Source organism: Microcebus murinus, chromosome 11, assembly GCF_040939455.1.
Source record: "Microcebus murinus isolate Inina chromosome 11, M.murinus_Inina_mat1.0, whole genome shotgun sequence".
NCBI lineage: Eukaryota > Metazoa > Chordata > Mammalia > Primates > Cheirogaleidae > Microcebus > Microcebus murinus.
The window spans coordinates 58909684-58935435 of NC_134114.1; the positions used below are offsets into that span (position 1 = coordinate 58909684).

Sequence of the window (25752 nt, forward strand, 5' to 3'; positions counted from 1 at the left end):
CTTTTGCTCCAGCCTCCCAAGTAGCTGGGACTACAGGCATGCGCCACCATGCCCGGCTAATTTTTTCTATATATATTTTTAGTTGGCCAATTAATTTCTTTCTATTTATAGTAGAGACGGGGTCTCGCTCTTGCTCAGGCTGATTTTGAATTCCTGACCTCGACCAATCCGCCTGCCTTGAACTTTTATTTTAATTCTAAATGACACTTTGTGTAACTTATCCTGAGTTTAGAGCATGAAAATGTAAAGATTGTATCTGAGTAACCATTTTCTTTGGAATTGGCCAATATTTTTTTTAACAATGAAGTTGTCAAAATTTTGTTACAAATGATTTATTCTACAATAAAGAAATATAGTTGCCAGTTATAATATATTAATAGTATTTAATTAGTGACCAGGTATTTGGGGTTTGATATTTTTTAACTGTTATTAGACTTTCATGGCAAATAAGTAAAAATGACAAGCTAGAGAAAAATCATCCAGATATGTTCCTCTAGCAGGTCCCTCCTGATGTCCAACACACAAATATTTTAGTTACTTACATAGTTAGTTTAAGAAAGAGCTTAAGGTGACACCACTCTAATGTCTTTTCCTTAAATTTTTAAAGTAGCCCACTTTATAAAAGAAATGACATGAAGAAAGCCACAAATACCAGTAAGAAATGCTTCTTTGCCATTATACAGATTTACTTTGTTTTAAAGATAATAAATTATGAAGTGAATTTCAATGAAGCATACTCTATTAAGTGCAATGAAGATAATGTGTTTTACTTTTCATGTGTCTATAAACACATTTTTGCTTTGTTTAGGCCATTATCAATGTAATGATTATTCACTCTAGTTGTATCTTCCATACTTGAGAAGTTTCCCTGTTACAGGAAAATATTTACAAATGTAGAAATCTAAATATTTACATTTCATTGTCATTGAAGGAATCCCAATTTATACAAAACTAAAAATGGTATAAGACTCCAAATTAAAGAAAATAGGAACAAATAATGGAAATCTGAATCTGTAGGGCTTAGAGATTCTTTAAGAATCAGAAATTACATTAATAGTAAACCATTATGTAATAAAAATATTTATATTACTATAATAAATAAATAAATTATCATAATAAATAAATAAATAAATTTATATTATTATAATAAATATTTATTTGGGCATTCTTAAATAAAAAATCCAAACCCAAGTATCAACAAAAAATAATCATATTAAAATTTTTTGCCATAATTTTAGTCTCCATAGTCTAAGAAATTAAATATACCCATCTGTATATGTTTAAGCATACATGAGAAAGAAACTAGCCAATTTGAGCAGCTATTTTGAGTCTCCTAATAGTCAAATGAAAATAATTTTTTTCTTTGAACCAACAAAACTAGGTTGATCTAAAATTGGCCTTATGGCCAATCATAATGCAGAGCAACATGTAAAATGATACTAGATACATTCTTAACATTTAATGCTAATTCTGGCTGATCACAGTATTCAAAATTATGCTCCTTAAATCTACTGCATTTAAAGTGAGAATCTCAGGTAGGTAAAGTTTATACACATCTCCATCCTATTGGTAAGAGTTTCAGCTTTTGACATAAGCACAAAATACCACTCACTCCTTTTTGTAGCAACCATTTAATAAAAGGCTAAGCCTTTGAGGAATTTAAGAAGAGTCAGATTTCATGTCTATCCATTTTTATTTTAAAAGTAAAAAGATGTAATAGGAAAATTTGACCTACTTTTTCTCCCTGTTCTGTTAGTTTTGAGTCTAGCTGGTACCCACCTATTAACCTATTTTCTATTTCAGGCAAATTTACTTTCCATGAAAATGGTTTCAGAAACTTAAAAAAAAAAAAAAAAACCCTACATACATCAAAAGAGCTTATTTCATATTAATAGTATATCTTCAATGCCATTAAATGATGGTAGAGATGTTTAATTTGATATGTCAGCAATCAAAACATGGGCTGATGGAAAACATATTTGAGGAGACATCCACAAGCCTACATGGAACACTTTATCATTGTTTCTGGTAAGCTTTCTTTAGGCCCTATCATGGAATTGATCCTGTGGTGAATTAATGAAAATCATTAACAAACACCTGGTGTATGTGGGACTTTGAGGGTAAGTTGGATAGTGAAAAAGTAATGAAAATTTCCTTATAAACTGCAATATGTGGGCTAACAGAAACTACTCTTCTTGGAAGAAAGGCCTTTCTAGTAAAAAAAAAAAAATCTTTTGCTTGCTCCTTATCTAAGTGTATCTTGAATTTTCAAAAGAAAATTCATCCTATACCATGTAAAGTTCTTTAACATAGACGGTACTACCAGAGAGAATTCTTCCTGTGTTGAGAGTGGCCCAGACAAAGCAAAAGTAAAGATATACATATATAAATTATAAGAGTTAAAAACTCTATTCTTAGGAATCACTATGTATATGTTAAAATGAAGTTAACAATATTCAATTATCTAGTTCTGTAGAGTTAATTCAAAGTCCTTGTGTCAGCATCTCTTCATACTTTTTATAAACTCTGTATGGAGACTACGTACTCATGAAAAAAGAAACAGGCTAAAAGTTGTTATCTAAGGGACCTGAAAATGGAAAAAAAATTAAAGCTTGCAAGGAAAGGAAGAAAAACATGAGATTATGTTGTAAAATGAAACAAACACTTCAGCTCATATTTAGTTCATTTTTATACTACACAGAGATTGAGACGCTCAAACTGTTTCACAAATTAGTATCATTTTAGAAGACAGAAAATAGAACACTTTACTAAACAGAATAATGTATCATTTTGCTTACATGTTCATTCCAGGCATTCCAGGACCACCTAAAGCATTCAGTGGGGGTCTCATTGCACCTCCATAGTTCTGTAATGATAACCAAGGGTCAGACTACCACAAAACAAAAAAACAAAACCAAAGAGGAGGGGGGAAAGAAAGGAAAGCAGGTTAATGATTTCCCTACATAACTCCTGACTGGATAAGGCCTGTGTAATTCATTCTCTGAAGGGTCCATTCTTGTACTTTTCCTTCTATTTTAACAATTACTTTGGTTTATGTCTTTTAAAAACTATGTGAATATGTAAGATCATTGGTGCATGTTAAATGATTAAGGTATGGTTGCAATTATAATTAATATTCAATATATCTTTATTAACTTCCTAGTATCTGTATAATAGTGAACTTTTTCAAATAAAACATTTCATAAATCTAAAATTCTGTTTTTAAAGAAAAGATTTATTCAACATGTTTGAAATTTTCAGACCTAGAACAATGACATAAAGTCTGGAAAAAAAAAAAAAACAACAACAGGTGAATCCAACACAAGAAAGTTGAATGTAAACTTCTGTTCACAAAATAACATATCCAACACAGAAACACACTAATATATACAAATACACAAAAATATATGTAAACTAAAGTATACTGAAAATATGTATACATGACTTATGACTCAATAAGTTTCTGTTAATATCTACTATGTATATGCAAAGGATAAAAGTATTTTAATATTTTAATATGCACATATTAGTTTAGTTGCCATATGGATCAAAAGGCTGATTTTATCATTATCATGTTAATATATTTTGACATTATCAATGACTTTCACGCTTGGCTTCTGACACTATTCCTTCAACTTTTTTGAGTACTCTTTTTCAATTTCCTTTGCTTTTTATTTCGCTAACTCTTTAAATGTTGCTTTGCTCCAAGTTCTAGGGATAACATTTTTTTCAATAAATACACATTTATGGATAATCTTATCTACTACCATTTGTTCAACAACTATTTATATGTTAGGAATCCCAAATCTTTATATTTTATCACAACATCTTTCCTAAGCTCCTAGATAAATCATATGTTGAACTTCACAGGGGTTGTTTCCATCTGGATACCATCTTACACTCAACATATCTAAAAGTAAACTCAATATTATCTTCTCATGACTGAGTTTTTTACACGGCCTTCCTCAGTCAGTTCTGTAGCATCACCTTCCACACGATAGTCCAAGCTAAGAATTTCTAGGGCGCCTTTATGCTTCTTCCTTTTCTTTCAATTCCATTATCCAGTCAGTTACTACAGTCTGTTGATTCTACCTGAAACAACTCTTGAAATAGTGCTCTCTTTCCTATCATTTATCTTTGCCATTTACTGAGACTATTATACTGTCTTAACTGGGTTTTCTGATTTAGTCTCTTCTGCTCCTAATCTATTATCCATACTGCCTAAAGAGCTATCCTTCTAAAACTCAGTCCTGTTCATGTCACGTAAAATCTATGATGACCCACATTACTTATTAAATAAGTGTAAACTCCTGGTTATGGCTCTGTGAGGTTATTCACATCTAAGGCCCAGCATATCTTTTCTGTTCTCATTTCCTATAATTTTCACCTTCATTCCCCACTCCACAGCACACCCTCTAGCCCTACTGGATTTCTCAAAGTTCAGAAACTCATGTTAATAATTCATCTTCCTTGGCCTTTTGAGTAGAGGGTGCTAAGATGACAAGGAAATAAATCAATGAGAGAAAGTCTGCTAACTTTAGAGAGTAAACCATAGTTGATAAGTGAAATTACCTAGTTATATGCTGTCTCTATTGTTTTATTTACTTTTATTTTAAGGAAATCTTATCTTAATATCTCAATTTGTGAGCTAGGGATAGAATGGTTTCTATCCACATGTGAGCCACTGGTCAGAAGGACAGTTATCTCTTTTAACCTCAGGATCAAGCATGGTGGTGGCAGCAGCAGGAGCATTAGCAATGGGTTTCTGAGAAAAAAGATAGTTACAGGAAACAAAATCTGAATGGTAAAGTATGCTAGAAATGCTTCACAAGGAAAGTCTCTCCTCATTTTTGGTCTTAGAAGATCCGTGTTTTATTTTATCAAGGAAAAGATTAATTTGCCTTGTAACTCTGGACTTACAAAGACATTGGCTTGAATTTTTATTGCTACTGCCCCATTTCCTCTGTCTGTCTTTCTATATTTGTGATTGTGGGCCAACGATTCTCCCAATGATTTCCTAATCTTAATTTCCTTATCTGTAAAGTGATAATATTATTTCACTTATAAGCTTTTTGGAGACTAAAATGAAATATAAAAGCACCTATCATAGTACTTGGTGAATTAAAAGCATGGTATATGGTACTCAAAAATTGTAGCTGCTAACTTTTTTTTATCACTATTAATAAAGGACTAAATTAAATGAATCCTCTTCTCATTAGCTTCCTAAGAGCCCTTAACTCTAACAGAATTAATTGCTTACCTAAAAAGTATGTATATTTCTTTTCTAGACTTTTCATATTATAATTTTCCTTTATGTATCAGCGTGTTCTACTAAACAATTAGTACCTTGAAGGCAGAGTATTTATTTGACTCGTTTTTGTCTAACCTGTGTTCAAGTACTGTGTCTGATGCATAGTAGGCCTTCAACAAATGATTGGTTAATTAAACTGAACTGTCACAGAAAATGAGTAAGAAATTATTCAATACATATTTGACAGATTTACAAAATATTTTCATTTTCTGAATAATCTAAAGCAAAAAGAAATCAGAAAGATAAGAGAGAATAACAGCTCACTTTCCAAGTGGTATCAACAAAGGCAGAAAGGGAAGAGCTAATTTAGAATCACTGAATTTTAAAGCTGATTGCAACTATACAATTCCATCTGGTCTAATCTCTTTCCCAAAGCAATGTTCCTGTCAAAATGGCTGTTTAGACTCTGCTTGGAAAGTTTATAAAAAGTCTTTCCATGATTGGGCAGTTTAATTTCTAGAAAGTTCTTCCCTGTACTGAGCTGAATTCTATCACGCATCTTAGATTTGAAAATACAGAATCAGTTTACTACTCTCTCTTTACATGAGAGCCCATCATATATTTCAATCTCACCATTTCTCTACCCCATATGATTAAGAAATCATATGTCTTACTTGTATATAACTTATTTACTCTTCATATTTCCAGAGAAACTAGAACTAATTGGGTAATTTGGTAAATTTTTCTGTTAATCATATGGCACTTGCTGAGCTTAAGAACACAAGTTAGCTAAGTACATCTTATTACAAAATCAACTAGAAAAACGACTTCAAATATGGTGCTAGAAAAGACATATTTTCTTGATTTGAATAGGTAACTTTACTTTTCTATTGAAAGGATACTAATATCATTGTACTTACATCTAAAATAGAATAAGGGGTGGAAAAATATACTTGAATTGGGGCAAACTTTTATTTTTTCATCCATGCAATAAGTGTTAACCATTTATATATTATATTCTACGTGTGTACTTTGCCTAACAACATAATCCAAAACCATTATATGTATTTCTTTGTTTTGGGAATTCAATTGTTCCAATAGATAACCACTGTTTCCCTTCACCACATTGATCTTAAGCTCAAAAAATTATGAAAGTAATATCTATGATTAAAAAAAGCAATGTGTACTTTGTGCATAAAGCTAGAGACAATATTCTAGAAACTTTTTCTAAAAAAGGCAGATACATTCTGCTCTTAGATGGTATCTGTATGATTAAATGTCTGTAATGAGAGTTGTTTTTCCATTATCTTTCAAGAAATACAATGAATCTTTACCACAGATTTCAGTTTATAATGCATGTTTATATGTTTTTTAGGTGTTAGGAAATAACTATGTCATAAGATCTTCCCAAATTTTTCCCTATTGTACCATTCATATGAATATGACTCGTTTTCATTTAAACGCAAGATATGTATAAGTAATTTCCTTTAATCCCTTTTACTTTTTATATTATGATTTTAAAAAGTTATTGTAGGTAGGTAGCTGTGGTTTCTGAGGTAAATTCATACCAGAACACGTTATTTCCATCATATTATATGGAAATAATAGCAAAGGCACTGCTAATCCAAATGGAAGAAATTAAATTTTTTTGATGTTAAAAATGCCAGGAAAGAATTCATGGTTATAAACTTAGTTATTAAAACTCATGAATAAGAGATCACTCACCAGAAATAGAAGCTTTCTTATATTTTGTTGTAATTTACTTAGAACACAAAACATCTAAACATATGGCTATTTATAACATAAAGCATAAATACCTGTATGCTTTTTATTTCTGCATTTTCAAATGAGATCTAAGTGCTAGAGCTTAGGTAAGCACTGGCATACCTGTTACACACTGCAAAACTGACACATAAGTCAGTATTAAAAACTAATACAAATAAGATTCTGGAAATGACAAAAGTTTAAAGAGCAGCTAGCTGAAAAATCAGTGAACTGAGTGAAGAATAATAACAAAATTATAGGCATGAAGTTTTTGATATATATTTAAAATATATATCAAGAAAATATTTTGGGGAAAAAAATCCTTAAAGTTCTGTACAGCCAAATTGGTTGGCCTAGTTTATTAAAGACTAAAAGTACATTTAATTAATGAAATATGCTACAGATCTTATAAATTCTAAGTGCTATTAATAGCCTAACCATGGTTGTTGGTTAATATATATCCTCATACCTAATATGAGTACAAATAGGGAAAAATAATTTAAATATCTAAAAGAGTTTTATAAGATTTTAAGAAAATATATAAGAAAGAACTGGGCCTAAATAAAAGAAATTGGTTTCTTCTAGCTTTGGCATTGCCACTTGTATATATGTGGCATCATCTGCTCCCCTCTTTCCTTAGAACCATATTTATATAGGGTTTTTAATGTAATATAGCCTCTCTGAAAAATCTGGTTATATGAGCCTTATATTTCAATATAGTTAATATATATTATTATATGCTGATTAGAAACAAATATACAATACAAACATATAATGCAACATATATTATCATATGTAGGTCTAAGTCACATTATATAGGTGTTGAGTTCTTAATTCTTTGACTCTTTGGGGAGTAAACAAAACATCAATTTAATATTTTTAAAGTAGATATATAAAACGAGCTCCTGAAAGTATCACTTATAATGGTCTTCTTGGAGGGAAAAATGAATTCATTCTTTTAACCAGCTTTATGACATGTTAACCTTAGATTAGTTTCTTTGAAATACATTATAAAATTAATTTCTACCCCAAGCAATTTTCCCAAGAGAGACAAAAAGGATGTTTTAGCTAAAATAATGATATCCTAGAATAGCATGCTTAAAATTTCACTAACAGTTAGTACAGGTTCAACTTTAATGTATATTTCTGGGAAATTTTGATAGAGAACTGCTAAAATCTGATGTATACTGATAGTATTATGCTTGTTCAGTAAGACCCATTTTAATGTTTATTTCTAAATGATGCTCTATTGTTTTCCTATGATATAAAGAAATTTGGTTGTATATAACAAACTAAACAGCACTCTTTGAAAGATTTATAGAAATATATTTTATGCTTATCCTATTTATTATATTAAATCAACTGGGTTTTATTTAACTTAACCATTTCCTCAGCATAAGCAAGAAAAGTGTAATAGCTGTCTCTTAGTAACAGTTAATATAGTGTATTTTCTCAAGAAAACTAAAAGCATATATGACAGCACCTTGTTAGAATATGGTTTGTTGTTACATCAATTTAGACATGTCAAAGATCTTACGTTCTCAAGAGCCTAACAATGATGTTATATCAAGACTTTAAGGCATATACTCAAAGACAGCAAATAACACAGTTTGTTTACATAGGATGAAGGCAAAAGGCTCAGCAGCCAGCTTTCTGCACTGATTATTTACCTGTGGTCCTAAGGGCACCATTCCTCTTGGAGGAGTCATTCTCTGCATTGGTCCACCCATATTTGGATGTCCTAAAAAAAGTTATGAAGATATTAGCAACGTAAGGAGGCTGAGTGCTAAACCAGAAGTTAGGAGCCTCCTCCCTGCAGGATGTTACACTGTTGGCTTCCATGGTCACTTTTCCACCTCTTACCACTACCTACCTATACTCTCCATTAATGTCTTGATTGAAATTTTCTTCCTATTCTGTGTTGAATTAATTCTTTCATACCATTTGCTTCTCTTTCCATGGAACAGTACAATACAGTCTTACATATCTGTGGTACTACCTAAATATCTTTAAGGACCTGATCATTGGGATTGTTAAACTAATCAAGTCACTTGCTGCTCAGCACCCTCTTTTCTTCTGCTCATCTTTCAGGTGGACAATCTCTCCATCTGAAAAAGGCAGAGGAATTCATAAGTGATATAATTACTTAGCCTCTCACTTGTTAGAAGCTATGTAATAGGTCTTAGAAGTTATTAAAATATGGATTTTGGATATTTATGTATTGTTTCTTATGTTATTACCACACTCACTATCATGTATATTTAAGACAGTTGAAAATATAAATCATTTGGCCAGGTTACCTGCAGAAATGCAACAGGTTTAATTATGAAAGATGAATACGAATAAAATTTTCCTTAAAAAATGAAAGATTTCCTCTATGGTTCTGTACATCAGTTTCACTTTTGCTTTAGGGTAGTCACCTTGTTGTCGAGTTGGGTCCATTCCACTGGGGAGTAATGGCTGACTTCCTGGGACACCACCAAGTGCCTGGTAATTTATTAAAACAAAATAAAAAGCAACATTATAAATTTTATAAAATAAGTAAGAATTATTTTTAAAATTCTTATTATAGAATGCATTTGAGTAGTTTTCAAGATTTCTTATATTTCACATTCATTTATAAATTTTTTAGGTATATACTTTCCATACGTTTTATAAAAGTTCTAAAAAGATTCTACTTTGCCCAATTTTTTGGCAAATAAAATAAGTATCTTACAGGAACAATCGTCTATGTAAAAACTGTCCTATTTCTTCCTCAGAAGTATAATGCCTTTTCCAAAAATTAATTTACTAAGGGTATGAAATAACTAATTTTTCTTCTTACATGTAAGCTCTCTACTGTTTTACTCATTTGGGATTATAATAGCACCAGACTAAAATGCCAAGGAACCAATGAATTTTTTTTTTGTTTTTTGTAGTCACATTTTCCCTAAGAAACTATTTAGAAAAATAATACTTCAATTAAGTTCAAACAATTTGGCTATATGGAAAAGGGAATCAGGACTGAAAAAGATGGATATTAACAAGGTTTGTTCTATGCCAGGGTACAAAACAGACAGGGTTCGTTTTATGCTAGGACATGTACTGAATCACAAGTTTCTCAGTTTGTCTGAATAGCACTTACAACTTGGACTAAGGCATAAACGACTGAAACCTGCTGATCCTGTAAGTACACATGAATACACATATATACAAAATCCTGACAACTCATGAAAATGTGTATGAAGATTCACTAATTTATCGTAGAGCAGGAAGGTCCTATCTAGTTAAAATAGTCAAATATTTCAAAATAAATTTAATATTAAGTAACTTACATATTCAGATCAGAATTATTTCCTTAATTGTTATCACTTGGGATGTAGTAATCATTTCTCAAGCCATTTCTGAAATTCTTTGATATTGTGCTTACAAAGACATCCAATACATATTTACTGAGTTCCTACTAGATGATCGTTCTCTGCTCACTTCTCCAGCCTAATTTCTTGTCACTGCCACACTCATATTTTAACTTCTAGCCATATCAAGCTTCTTTCATTTTTTCTATTCATGTATTCAAGCAACAATATCTAAATGCCAACCATTAAAAACAAGAAAAAAATAAAAACTAAATCAAAAAAATCTCCTGTTCAGGGAGCTCACAGACCCCCAAGCAGCTTTTTTTTTTTTTTAATTTTAAATAAAAAAAAAATTTCTGTGTCTTTTCTTTTTTTGTTCACATTTAAATACATTCTACTGGCAGTTACTGAACATAAGTAGCTACTGCTGACCTTTTAGATTTCAGTTTTAGAGAAAGTATAGTTCCCTAAACAAGAGTATTCTACATAACCACCACACAATCTTTTAAGACATGAAATTGACATTAATACAACATAACCATCCAAGTTGCAGAGTTAAATTAAATCATGCCATTTGTCTCAAGGTTTCTTCTTTCTTTTTGGTACATCATGGAACACATGTCGCATTTAGTTGTCATGTCTCTTCATGTTCTTCGAAGCAGAAACAATTCCTATAGTTTTATCTATGTGTGCATAACTTTACCTAACATGTCTGCAACAATTTTAAAGAGAATAGGACTCAAGTTCTATAGGATGACTGATGTTTTCTTCATGATCTAGACTCATGTGGTTGTATTTTCTTCCAGGGATATCACAGAAATGCTGCTATGCTCTTCTCAATGTATCGTATCAGAGGGCACACATAATGTTGACTCGTCCCACTGCTGTTGATGTTAATCTTTCTCATCTGCGTTGCTGTCTGTAGGTTTTCACACCATAAGGTCATTATTTTTCTCTAATTGACTGCTTTTAGTATTAGAGCTATTTTGAGATTGTCGATATCCCATTTCTCCACCAATCCTTTATTAACCCACTAGCCACAGACTCCACTAACAACTCCTAACCACTGTGATAGTTGCTAAATGGAGATATCCATGCCTATCATTCTTTCTATGTTTATGTAGTTGGTACTTCACTCTCAGGAAGGGTTTTCCTTATTTATTTACTAACTTACTCAGGGGTTCCTATGTAATTCTATAGGCTGCAATCTATTGCTATCATCATTTATTCTGATATTCAAATTGTCCCACATTTTGCCTGTCCCCAACTCCCAGCTGCACCCGGTACTAGTCTGTGGCCTGTCAGGAACCCGGGGCACAACACCGCCTGAGCTCTGCCTCCCCACCCCCCAGCTCCCTTGGGCACCCCCATCCCAGTCTATCTGTGGAAAAATTGTCTTTCGTGAAACAGCAGGAGGTGAGCGGTGGCCCAGCAAGAGAAGCTTCATCTGTATTTTCAGCCCCTCCCCATCACTCACATTTCTGCCTCTCTCCATGCCACCCCCTCTCCACCCCCAGGGAAAACTGTTTTCCATGAAATTGGTCCTGGTGCCAAAAAGGCTGGGGACTGCTGGCCTAGTGAGAAGCCCTTCAGGGGGCTCATATGTTTTTTTACACATTCCCATTAGTTTTTAGCATTTCCTTACTTTCTGGCATAAGATGTTCCAGGTTCACTTCACATTTTTTCTGTCCTAACCTTATATTCAGCCCTTTTTTTTAGTGGAGGACAGCACTTAGGCATTATGGTCTGGGTTCGCAGAGTGTTCTTGTTACTTGCATACAGCACTTTTAGGCCCTCTCAGTAAATGCTGAGCCTGACAATCTATGCAGGTGCCTATGTACATATGTACACACATATATGCATACACATACACATTTATAACTAATTTTTTATCTGTGTGCATGTAGTGCATACACATACTGTATACTCATACTTTCTAACATCTATTCAACAAGTCCAATTCCAACCTCATTACTCAGGATTATCTTTTGCCTTCTTCCTTTGCAGGTCTGCAGAGATTTTCTCCAACAGTGGGAAAGCCGGCTTTCATGATCCTCGATATATTTACGCATTTATTCCATCAGTGTTATTTATTTGCTCAATATAACCAATCTTCCAACCACATTGGCCACTTCTTCCTGCCATCTCTGTGTGGTTTCTCCCTGCCCCCTGGAGGTATTAGCATGCAGGGAGGATAAGGGCTTTTTGTGTGCTTTTCTAGGATCTCACTTTTATAGAACTTAAATACTATCATGGCTTGTTTTCTTCTCTGTATCTCCAGTCTATAACCTCTGTAGGAGTAGGGACCCCGTCTCTACCTTCTGGGACAGAGTAATAAATATCATTAAAGGAATAAAAGGAATAGGGTTTAGATTGGGCAATTTAAAGAATCATTAGTGATAAAGTCATAAGAATGAAATAGATTTCAAAGAATGAAAATAAAAAAGATTTAATTTTTAAAAAAATGCCAAGATGTAGAAAAGGAAACAAACTGAATAGGCATGAAATTAGGAAAGGACCAAGACCAACATATCAGAATGCAACAGGAGTTTCAGGAAAGAAAATGTAGCCAACACAGGCAAGAGTTATAAAGAAATCAAATAGGAAGACTAAAAATACCTAATCAACATTATCTTCAATAATTGTGAACTTGAAGGTTTTGTGTTTTAAAGTCTCCAAGTGGTTAGCATTATACACCCTGGACTTTGACACTCAATTTCTAATTCTCATTGCAGACAATAATGCTTTATCACTGGTAAACATTTTCTTAAAAAATTTACTTTTTCTAATTTATCTTGGAATATCAGAACAATTTACAAGTCCTTCTTGTTTCTGTTCATCCCTTAAAAATGTAGCATAATCTTATAGTCATCTTGATCAACGTCAAGTTGTCTTTCAAAATGAGTGTATTTATGTAATTTAACTCTTTAGTTAATTGTGGTTGTCTTCTAGAATAAGACAAATCTCTAACTTTTAAAACACTTCTATCAGTCTTGGGATGACCAGTGAATAGCTTTGTGCATCAACAGGGGCATAATCACTGCCTTCTTTAACTTTTGATATCAGAATAAATAATAAATTTATATATCTTACAATAACATTATTTCCATATTTTTAACCCATTAAATGTATTCCATTCAGACTTGTTTGACTAGTCACAAATTTAGGCACACATTGTTTTATAAAAAATCTACACTCTGACAGAAAAAAAAACACTAATGATGTACTTAATAACAACAAACATAATATCAATGATATCACATACTTGTAAGCCAGTACATTTGTGCCAGGGGTTATGCTAAGTCTTAATATTTATTATTTCATTCAATGTTTACAACAATCTTACAAGGTTATTATTAATTCCTTTTAATGATGAGAAACCAATGCTTAAAACATAAATAGTTTGTCCATGGTTATGCTATTTTTTACAACAGCTTTGTTCAACCATAATTTACATACCAAAAATTGGCTCATTTTAAGTGACAATTCAATGTTTTTTAGTATATTTACACAGTTTGGTCACCATCACCATAATCTAATTTTAAAACATTGCCCATTTATAGTTACTCGCCATTTGCCCACCAATAACACTCTCATCTAGGCATTCACTAATGTCTAATTTTACAATTTTCTACGTTCCATAGTTATTCTATTGATAAGTATCAGAGTCAGGGCTTAAAATCAGATCAATATACTCCAAAGTCCTGGAAGGAAAGCCTTAAATCCCAGGACTTGAAATGAAATAAATGATATAATATAAAATTTTATTAAAACAGCAATAATTAAGTTGGGGAATTGCTTACTTCATAAAAAAATTATTTAGTCTAAAAAAAATTTATCATGATTCCAATGGCAATTCCTGCTATAGGCACTGAAGGTCTAGTATACAGGCATACCTTGGAGATACTGCAGGTTCAGTTCCAGACCACTGCAACAAATCGAATATCGCAATAAAGTGAGTTACATGAATTTTTTGGTTTTCCAGTGCATATAAATGTTTATACTATATAGTAGTCTATTCAGTGTGCAATAGCATTATGTCTAACACAATGTATGTATGTTAATTAAAAAATGCTTTATTTCTAAAAAATGCTAATGATCATTCAAGTCTTTGACTCATCATCATCTTATTGCTGCTGGAGGGCCTTGCCTTGATGTTTATAGCTGCTGACTGATCAGGGTGGTGGTTGCTGAAGGCTGGGATGGCTATGGCAATTTCTTAAAATAAGGCAACAATAAAGTTTGCCATATTAATAGACTCTTCTTTCATGAAAGATTTATCTGTAGCATGTGATGTTTTTTGATAGCATTTGATCCACAAAACTTTCAAAATCGGAGTCAATCCTTTGAAACTCTGCCACTTCATCAACTAAGTTTACATAATATTCTAAATTCTTTGTTATCATAACAATGTTCACAGCATGAGGATGTACCAATTCAGTCACATCTTCAGGCTCCACTTCTAATTTGAGTTCTCTTGCTATTTCCACCACATCAGCAGTGACTTCTTTCACTCAAGTCTTGAATCTCTTAAAGTCATCCATGAGGATAGGAATTAACTTCTTCCAAATTCCTGTTAATGTTGATATTTTGACCTCCTCTCACGAATCACAAAGTTTCTAATGGCATTTAGAATGGTGAATCCTTTCTGAATGGTTTTCAATGTACTTTGTCTAGATATACCAGAAGAATCGCTATGTCAGCTATAACCTTATGAAATGTATTTCTTGAATAATTAGACTGGAAAGTCAAAATTACTCCTTGATCCATGGGCTGCAGAATGGATGCTGTGTTAGCAGGCATGAAAACAACATCAATCTTCTTGCACATCTCCATTAGAACTCTTGGGTTACTAGCTGCATTGTCAATGAGCAGTAGTATTTTGAAAGGAATCCTTTTTTTCTGAGCAGTAGATCTCAAAAGTGGGCTTAAAATATTCAGTAAACCATGCTGTAAACAGATGTGCTGTTATCCAGGTTTTGTTGTTCTATTTAAAGAGCATAGGCAGAGTTTTTAGCATAATTCATAAGGGCCCTAGGATTTTCACAATGGTAAATGAGCACTGGCTACAACTTAAAGTCACCAGCTGCATTAACACCTACCAAAACAGCCTATCCTTTGAAGCCAGGCATTGACTTCTCCTCTCTAGTTATAAAGTCCTAGATGGCATCTTTTTCCAATAGAAGGCTGCTTCATCTACACCGAAAAATCTGTTGTTTAATATAGCCACTTCCATCAATTATCTTAGCTAGATCTTCTGGATAACTTGCTACAACTTCTGTATCAGCACTTGCTGCTTCACCTCGTACTTTCACATTCTGGAGATGGCTTTTTTCCTTAAACTTCATGAATCAAACTCTGCTAGCTTCATACTTTTCTTCTGCAGTTTTGTCACCTCTCACAACCTTTATAGAATTGAAGAGTTAGGGCTTTGTTCTGGATTAGGCTTTGGCTTAAGGGAATGTTTTGGTTGGTTTGATCTAACCAGACCACTAAAATTTTCTTCATACCAGCAATAAGGCTGTTTTACTTTCTTATCATGTGTTCACTGGAGTAGCACTTTTAATTTTTTTGAAAAACTTTTCCTTTGCATTCACAACATAGCTAACTGGCACAAGAGGCCTCGCTTTTGGTCTAGCATGGGTTTGGATGTGCCTTCCTCACTAAACTTAATAATTTCTAGCTTTTGATTTAAAATGAGATATGAGTGATTCTTCCTTTCCTTTGAACACTTAGAGGCTACTGTTCGGTAATTAATTGGCTTAACTGCAATATTGTGTCTCAAGAAACAGGGAGGCCTGAGCAGAAGGGGAGATACAGGGAAATAGCTGGTCGGTGGAGCAGTGAGAACACACACCACCGTTATCTATTAAGTTTGCTGTCTTACACAAGAGTGGTTCATGGTGCCCCACAACAATTATAATAGTAACATCAAAGATCACTGATCACAGATCACTGTAATGAAAAAGTAATAATGAAAAAGTTTGAAATATTATGAGAATTACCAGAATGTAACAGAGACACAAAGTGAGCACATGCTGTTGGGTAAATGGCACTAATCAACTTGCTTTATACAGGGTTCCCATAAATCTTCAATTTTAAAAAACACAATATTTGTAAAGCACAATAAGGTATGCCTATGTATTTCCTTGAATACCATTATATAGTCCACTCATAGAAGAGTAAATGTTCACTGCTGACGAAAAACAGTGAATTTCCCAATGATTTGAAGATTTAATTCATTTAATAATTTGGTCTACCAATTTTTCATGGGCCCTCCAATAATATGAAATGAAATAGAATCATATAATCAAGAAATAATAGAGCTAGAAGTGATTTTAGAAATACTGAGTCTATTCATTTTACAGGTAAGAAAAACCAAAGCTCTGAAAGGCAAAGTGACTTGCTCGAAGTCACACATTGTTAATGTTAGGGCCTAAGATGCTCAACACATTTAGATCCTTTCAACAACAATATTGCCATTTTATTTCATTAAAAAGGCTGTATCTGCTGGGCACAATGGCTCATGCCTGTAATCCTAGTACTTTGGGTGGCCAAAGTGGGAGGACTGCTTGAGGCCAGGAGCTCAAGACCACCCTGAGCAACATAGCAAGACCCTGTCTCCACACAAAATAGAAAAATAAGCTGGGCATGGTGGTGTGCACCTGCAGTCTCAACTACATGGAGGCAGAGGCATGTGGATTGCTTGAGCCCAGGAGTTCAAGACTGTAATGAGCTGTGATCGTGCCACTACACTCTAGCTTGGATGACAGAGAGACACCCTGTCTCAAAAAAAAACATCAACCCCAAAGGTACTGAATTTACTGCAGGAAGATGTTTGTTGTTTGTCTCTATAGCACAACTTACCCTTTGACTTCTTATTTTTCTTTTTTCTACATTTCAACCACAGTAGCTGCACTATTCAATCTAATAGCCCTTTGTCACTAGCAGCTATTTAAATTAAAATCGATTAAAATTAATAAAGTAAAAAATTCAGTTCCTTAGTCACACTAGTTACATTTCAAGGGCTCAAAAGCACTCAAAGGACTAAAGCTACTGCGTATGAAATTTCAGGTATAAGACATTTCCATCATCCCAGAAAGTTCCACTGGACAATGCTGCGTTAGAATGTCAGTTCCACAAGAAGAGGGGTTTTCATTAGTTTATTCACTGACATGTCCCCATGTTTACACTGATGCCTGGCACATAGTAAATCTCAAAAAGTATCTGTTGAATGATTGAATAGTTCTTAGAGAGATTTTGTATAGCCCCATGAAATTTCTAAATATATGGCAATGAATTCTTTGTATTTTCTAATATGCAAAAAAGGGTATATCTATGATAAAATAACTGTAAGAAAAGGAGATATGTTTTGGTAAAAGAAGTAAATATTGTATCAAAAACCTTCATATAACTATAACTTAAACTGGGTAAGATTGTATTAAATTCACTACCTAAACTTTTCTTGGTTTGGGAAGAAGAATAAATTATTATATTTTTTTTGCCAGATGTATTAAATTTGTTAATTTTCTTTGTTCTACAATGGTAGAAAATAATTGGAAAAAGACATATATCTCAGGATAAACTCAAAATTCAAAGTCATAAGGAAATAACATTTTAAATTCTGTTTCATTGGATTTCAAATAATAATTTAAATGTTAGTGTAATTATCATAATAACAAAAAATATAACGTGATCCTAATGATAGGCATATTTTTTGAACGGCCAAAGATGCTACTTTATGCTTTTCTCATTAACTGCTAATTTATATTAAATAGGTATATAACACATTCAATTTTTAAAGTAGATATTCATTAAAGTCCACCTTCTTACAATTTCAGCTGTAAGATTTCTATTATTTACCAATATAGAACATATTTCTCTTTAGCTGAAATCATTCTTTTCTTTTCTTCTTCTTCTTCTTCTTTTTTTTTTTTTTTGAGACAGAGTCTTGCCAGAGCAAGACTAGACTCTTGCCCTGGCTAGAGTGCAGTGGTGTTATCATAGCTCATTGCACCCTCAAACTCCTGAGCTCAAGCCATCCTCTTGCTTCAGGCTCCTGAATAGCTGGGACTACAGGTGCACTACAACACCCAGCTAATTTTTGGTAGAGACAGGGTCTTGCTCTTGCTCAGGCCGGTCTCCTGAGCTCAAGCTATCCTCCCACCTTTGTGTCCCAGAGTGCTAGGATCACAGGCATGAGCCACTGTGCCTGGCCTTTTTTTTATGTTTTCATATTATCATTAAATAAAAGTCAAATTCTATGTGTAAAATATTTTATAAAGGTAAAATATTGTAGGTAAAGAATATGCTAAATAGCATTTATTCTGAATGAAGAACATGTAAGGAAGAGTAAATATGTAGTTTGTTCAAAATACAGGTACCTTGGTTATGCAGGAATACAGTAATTTATTTTCACTATACAAGTAAATGTCTCAATTTTTTTTTCTGATCAAATATCTGCTGATATTTTCCCTATCCATAAAGTGATGAAAAATCTTTTTAAGATTTGCTTATACCTACCATCTATTATGTTTTTCTTCTTACCAGGTTAGAAGTATACATTCAATATTAATAAAAAATAATCCTATATATTGAATAACTAGAATAAAACATCTGTACTTTTATTTATCTGTGTATATAATTAACTAATACCTTTTTCTAATCACAAATGGAATACCTGCTCAGTGCAAACTTTAAAAAGCAAAATAACTCACAATCTCACCACCCAGAAATAAAGGATATGGGCCTTACAGTCTTTTTACAAATGTGTTCATGTGTGTGTGTGGGGGGGGGGGGGGAGAGATGAGTGGAGGAAATTCTCTTTGTACATTTGTATAGCAGAGGTAATATACTAATATGTTTTGTGCTTTTACAAAATATTTGGTAACAGATTATGAACAATTTATCATCTCAATAAATTTAATTCTATAGCATGTCTTTTAATATATGCATATTACTTCATCATTTGAATATATCGTAATTTATTTAACAACTCATCTACTATTGGAAAGATATCTTTGAGGATTTCAGTAGATTGGTTAGATGTAAGTGTGCTTTTAGAATGCCAAATTCAATTTTAGAGTTTAAAATGGACAACAGAATTAATAATGTATATTCTCAATTCATATATCAGTTGACAGTGTTTCAATCCATGTATCTGTTGATAGAGAGTATAAATTTTCAAAATTCTATAGGATCAATAAATCAATCCTTTAATTATTCTTGGTGTCACTCAACTCATTAACAGTCTGTACTTCTGGCTGCCTTGATTTCCTCAATATAGTACTGAATGGCTACTGTGAACTTTTCTCATTAGACATTTTATCCATGAGAAGGATAAAGAACTGCTCTGTTCCAGGTTATAGATGTTTCAACACCAAGGACCCCTTCTGACAGCTGAACCAAGTCCAGTGTAAAATTATAAAGTCAAATATATTTTGTGGACTTAACTTCTGTTTCATAAGTTTGCTAATATATATTTATTCCCTACGATATTGCATAGTTTTATAATTTAACTTTCCTTTCATCATTTTAAACACTCCTACCCATTCCTATATTTTTTCAGCATAGTGATATTATTCCATATTCCAAACACTCAATCCTATAAATATATGAAGAATATACAACATTATGGATTTAGTCTAGCACCACAAAAATGGTTTCAGGACAACTTAAATTAAAATCTGTAGTCGAATCATTAGTAATTGTAAAATGTGAAGAATTTGTTCATTAAAAGGAATGCCTTTTACATATTCAAAATGATTAGTCAATACCAGTGAAGAGGTTAATATTTCACTTTCTATTTTCTTAGATACAATCTATTAATAAAACAAAATTTTATTAGTTTATAATCAATTTAAATGAAATCAAAATTAAAAATATTTTAACATATTTTGTTTTTATATATGTCATTCTAATTAATCACCAAAAATAGTCTTTCCAACTCTACCTTAATGACTACACAATGAAACTGAAGATATTTGTGCTTGAAAGGTCATGCTTCTAAATAGATTAAACATTTCCTAAAATAATATTATTTATTCTATTAACACAATTGTTTTAAAAAATAGTATAAATGCAAATTACAAACTTGTAATGATAGATACCTGAATTAATGAAGTTTAAATGTGTGTGTGTTGGGGCACACAAAAAAGAGCACTTATAGAAGAGTACAATTGTTTTAAAATATATTTTACATAAAGACTATTTAAAAATCTTGAGGAAAAAGAGCCTGTATAGTAATATATTATCTTTAACTTTTTAATTGTCTCTTTTAAAAATACAAGGCCATTACAGACTTGTTCTTAAAAAGTTTCAACAATCTAGATTTACAATTTCACATCCCCATTCCCATCACTTCCTAAAAGTCTTATATTTTGTTATTCTCATATAGATATGGAACCTAGCATAGTATCTTATACATGAGAGGCATTTCAATATGTCAAATGAATGCAATTCTAATAATTTTATCATATTTTCATCATTGATACACAATACATGAATTCAAAAGAATTCTAATAACACACTTATACAGGAATTTCACATTTCCCTAATTCAGATTTTCAGGAACCTTCTATACCTATGTAACATACAAAGCTATAGATGGGATGTTTGAAAAACCATGAAGCCTCCAATAAAAGATGCAAATTTCTGCCCTTTAAAAAGATATTTAAATGACTCAGGCACCTATATAAGTAGATCCGACAATATATACAGGTTCACCCACAGAGAAAATAAAATTCCCATATGCTGGAACACTTGGCATCTGTGCACTTCCCTTTCCTATTTCATGCCATGCTTCCCTGGCCCTGTGTACTGAATGCAGATTCAGTCTCTAGGAGGAATATGCTCCAGCTGCTTATGTGAGGACTGCCAAGCACTACAACCATGAGATGACCTAGCACTTCTTCCTGCTTAAAGTTTTCCCCTGGGGGTGAATCTGGGTGCTGGCACATCCTGCTGTGCACTAGAAGCAGAAAACAGCAGCAAATTGGGACACTTCAAAGACACAGCATAATTTCAGTAAGAGTTAGGAGAGAAGCAGCAGACTTCTGCTGCTATCAAGTAAATTAGTAACTGCAATGTCCTTGTTCCATTTTTGGTGGGGAAGGAAGTGGAAATGGAAAGAAAATAAGAATGAAAAAGAATTTATTGTGATAACAGGAATCTGGAATAAAGCTGCAGTATACAAATAACAGAATTAGAGAAAGTGACATAAATGCGACATAATGTTAAGCATTTAATTTCTTCTTGTGTTACATACATGCACATTGCCTAAATCCTAAAATTAAACTATAAAATCCTTGTAAGAATTCTGTTTTATTCTCTTTAGCAAATCAATACTTATGATATTGATGAAAAAACTATTAGAGAATAAAACACTTTGACATTTTAGATCTTATAGATTAAAAAAAGTTGGAAGATTTACTGTTAAATATTTATTTATTAATAGATCTAACCCCTTCTAGAAGCAGCTAGCTGCTTGCCTGATATGCCATTAGAATTGGGCAAAACTTATATGAATGTTAGAGACATGATATTGAACCTATACCGTGTTTCCCTGAAAATAAGACAGGGTCTTATATTTATTTTTCCTCAAGAAGGCACCCTAGCGCTTATTTTCAGGAGATGTGTTATTTTTTTTAAGTACGGTACAACAATCTACATTTATTCAAATACAGTTACGTCATCTTCTTCTGGAACATCATCATAACTCTCCAAACCCCGAATTCCATCCTGAATTTCTTGCGACTCTATTTCCTTTAGAATCATTGGCCCCAATCTCTCAGGAGCAATAGAGCTCTCATGGGGCAGTTGAGAAGGGCTGCTGGTCTTCTTTACCACTCTGCGATGAAATGCATGGGTTGTGCAGATAGGCTGTGTAGCCACGCCCATCACTAGGTCTTTTTTTCCGGGTAGGGCTTATATTGCACAAATGCTTAGAAATCCCACTAGAGCTTATTTTATGGGTGGGTCTTATTTTCAGGGAAACACGGTATTATACAAAACTAAACCAAAGTATGCTCATAGAAAATTGTACTGCCATCCCTGAAATGAGAGAATAATCAGCATTTACCAAAATTATGTAAATTTTAAAAATTAGGTTCAAAGTATAAAGTAGACTTCAAGGGTGAGCAAACTTTTTTTGTAAAGATCCAAATAATATATATTATAGGGTTGTAAGCCACATATGGTCTCTGTCATGACCACTCAAATTTGTAGTGTAGTGTAAAAGCAGCCACAGACAATACATAGAACTTTATTTGTAAAAATAGTCAGCCAGCCTATGGGCTACAGTTTGCCAATCCTTTATGCAGATTATATATTACTAGAAGTAGCATTAAATGAGATAAGGAAAGGATAATTTCATATTTATATAACATAAAAAGTATTTGTGGCATTTTCAAGATCTTTATCAATCCTTATAAAAACTTAAGTAGCATGTAAATCTTACCTGATTAGGTATCCTCAATGGGGGCCTTGGACCTCCAGGGTACCGAGGTGACATAAAAGGCTATAAAGTGAAACGAACAAATAAACAAAACAAAATTAAAAAGCACAATGTAAAATACAGATTTGAAAATAAATACCTTAAAAATTAGAATTATATAAAACATAAATCAATTTACTTTCCCATACGCCTGCTTTCAGTATAATAAATGCTTTTAAGAAAATTTCCATCCTATTTTTTATTTTGTAGAATATCTAGAAAATTTTCCAAATAAAATGTAAAAACATTAAAGATGACTAAAGTAACCACAGCAAAAAATTTTTTTAAATAAGAATTATTATTTAGATAATGATATCTAACTGGCAAAAAAATAAGATTAAGAAACAGGCAACTGAATCTCAAGAAGAACTTCAGGAGAGGGCTTACTAGCTACATTACTATACAAATATGTTCTTAATATATACTTCTGACTGAATTGGCAGGTCTGGTTATCAATTTCCTTTAATAATTTTAAACTTGCCAATTTCACCTTTTCTTTTATAGCTCTGTTTAGAGTGGTGAAGAAATTTCTTCTCTAAGGGTCACTTGTAGTCAAAAAAAGCTTTGACTTTCCCTCATCGTGGGTTTGTTATAATTCAAAATTGACTAAGCCAGACGTAGTGCCTGTAGTCCAGCTCCTCAGGAGGCTGAGGCAGGACTGACTGCTTGAACCTGAACCCAGGAGCCCAGGAGTTGGAGGCTGTAAGTGCCATGACTGTGCCTGTGAATAGACACTGCACTCCACCTGGGAGATGGAACAAGAACTTGTTTCAAAAAAAAAAAAGTGACTAAATTTATTTATTTTTAGAGACATGGTCACATTCTGTCACTAAGGCTGGAGTGCAGTGCTGTTATTATAGCTCACTGCAGCCTTGAACTTCTGGGCTTACGTCATCCTCCTGCCTCAACCTCCCAAGTAGCTAGGACCACAGGTGTGCACCACTATGGCCAATTAATTTTTTAAATCTTTTGTAGAGACAAGTTCTCACTATGTTTCCCAGGCTGGTCTAGAACTCCTGGCCTCAAGGAATACTCGTGCTTGGGCCTCCCAAAGTGCTGGGATTACAGGAATGAGCCAGTGTGCTGACTAAAATTTAAAGTTTCTTTGTGTATTTTGACCTTAGCAGATTATGAACTATATATATGTTTTTTAACAACAAAAAAAAATAGTCTCATATTAAAAGTCAAGTTAATTTATGTTGTTAGATGAGTCAAAATCTCCTAAAATGTATTGAATCTGTCAGTCCAGAAACAGTCCAGAAAAATATACTAAAAGTATCATTATAGTGATTTTCTAATGTTGAGTGGAAAGAGAATGTTTTTGAGAATATTTTTGATCAGATTTAGGTGCCACCTTTTTAGAAGTTTATTAAGTTACTCAAAATTCTATTTTTTTTTTTTTATTTTTTTTTGAGACAGAGTCTCACTTTGTTGTCCAGGCTAGAGTGAGTGCCATGGCGTCAGCCTAGCTCACAGCAACCTCAAACTCCTGGGCTCGAGCGATCCTTCTGCCTCAGCCTCCCGAGTAGCTGGGACTACAGGCATGCGCCACCATGCCCAGCTAATTTTTTATATACATATCAGTTGGCCAATTAATTTCTTTCTATTTATAGTAGAGACAGGGTCTCACTCTTGCTCAGGCTGGTTTTGAACTCCTGACCTTGAGCAATCCACCCGCCTCAGCCTCCCAGAGAGCTAGGATTACAGGCGTGAGCCACCGCGCCCGGCTTCAAAATTCTATTTTTATTACATTTTTCTTTATTATATTTTTCTAGAAATAGAAAATGATAATTTTATTTAATTATATCTTAATACATAATTACTTAAATATAAGATTATTGCTTTCATGTAATATAAACAAATCATCAAATCTAAATGGTTGTATATTATTAACATATGAAAATAGATTAATATAAATTAAGAATTTAGCATATACAAAGTAGACAAAGGCTTAGGCAAGTCAAATTTATAGCACTTTACAGAATTAAATCCTACATTTACAATATATTACTTAAAAACATTTTTAGAAATTAGGCATGTAGTTCATGGCCATACGTGTTTTCCAGGGCTGTTTTAAAACAGCCTCTGAAAAATAAAATTTGAATTAATTTATACTGTCTAGATTTTTTTCTATAGTATCTTTCGGAGATAGTATCTTTTTGGAGGGTCTGATAAACCAATAAGCAAGCAATTTGGCATTTTGCTCACTGTGTTTTTATATACAAATGTGCTCCCTAGAGTTCATTTTATATGGACAGAAACAGTGGGTTATTCAGGTCCTATTATTATCTCCAGCTGATAAAACTTAAGAAGGCTTTCCAATTTTAACAAAGTTTGATTTTTAAAATGTTTAGCTTTCACATACTTGATCAAAGTTGTCTCTTTTTTATCATTCTGAAACTCTACTCCAAATTGGACTAATAAGTTAACTATATACTGCTGACTAGAAACTTACTCTAATATTCATACTCCCTTTGTTATTTTCCCTTCCCTTTCTAAATTACCTAATATCACTTAAAGAAATTATCTTTTAAATTCTGGACTCATTTTTAAAAATTCAATAATTAAATATTATGTCATAGGTTTTGTAACAGTTGCCTATCTTTTACAGGGTGATGTTTTATAACATATTTATAATTCAAAGTATATCAATTTTTGAAATATGGAGAAATAAAAATAGGTTACTAATCATTCCTATCTATAATAAAATCACTTGGAAATGTAATATAAGGTAGAAATTATGTGAAAAATATTACTAAATATCAAATGTTGAGATAAGTACTTAGACATGCCTTATTTGAAATCCAACATTTGAGATTTGCATGTTCATCTGAATATAAAAAGATGTTACAGTATAAATTTAATGGCATATTTGAAAAGAAAATTTTTTTCTCTAGTGGATGGCATTT

General features: G+C 32.7%; 1 protein-coding gene across 5 annotated transcripts in view; it reads right to left on the reverse strand.

The window, feature by feature from the left end:
* The window catches only part of SSBP2 (single stranded DNA binding protein 2), a 277732-nt gene that overhangs the window by 34729 nt on the left and 217251 nt on the right, over positions 1-25752 (reverse strand). For 3 of the 5 annotated variants that reach the window (XM_012784369.3, XM_012784367.3, XM_076008152.1), the window contains 4 exons: positions 22808-22867; positions 9436-9502; positions 8686-8756; positions 2799-2890 (listed from right to left, as the gene is read on the reverse strand). In XM_012784369.3, the coding sequence (XP_012639823.1) occupies positions 2799-2890; positions 8686-8756; positions 9436-9502; positions 22808-22867 (290 nt within the window). The remainder of the gene's footprint in view (positions 1-2798; positions 2891-8685; positions 8757-9435; positions 9503-22807; positions 22868-25752) is intronic. The other 2 variants (XM_012784370.3, XM_012784368.3) reach the window with 1 other exon arrangement.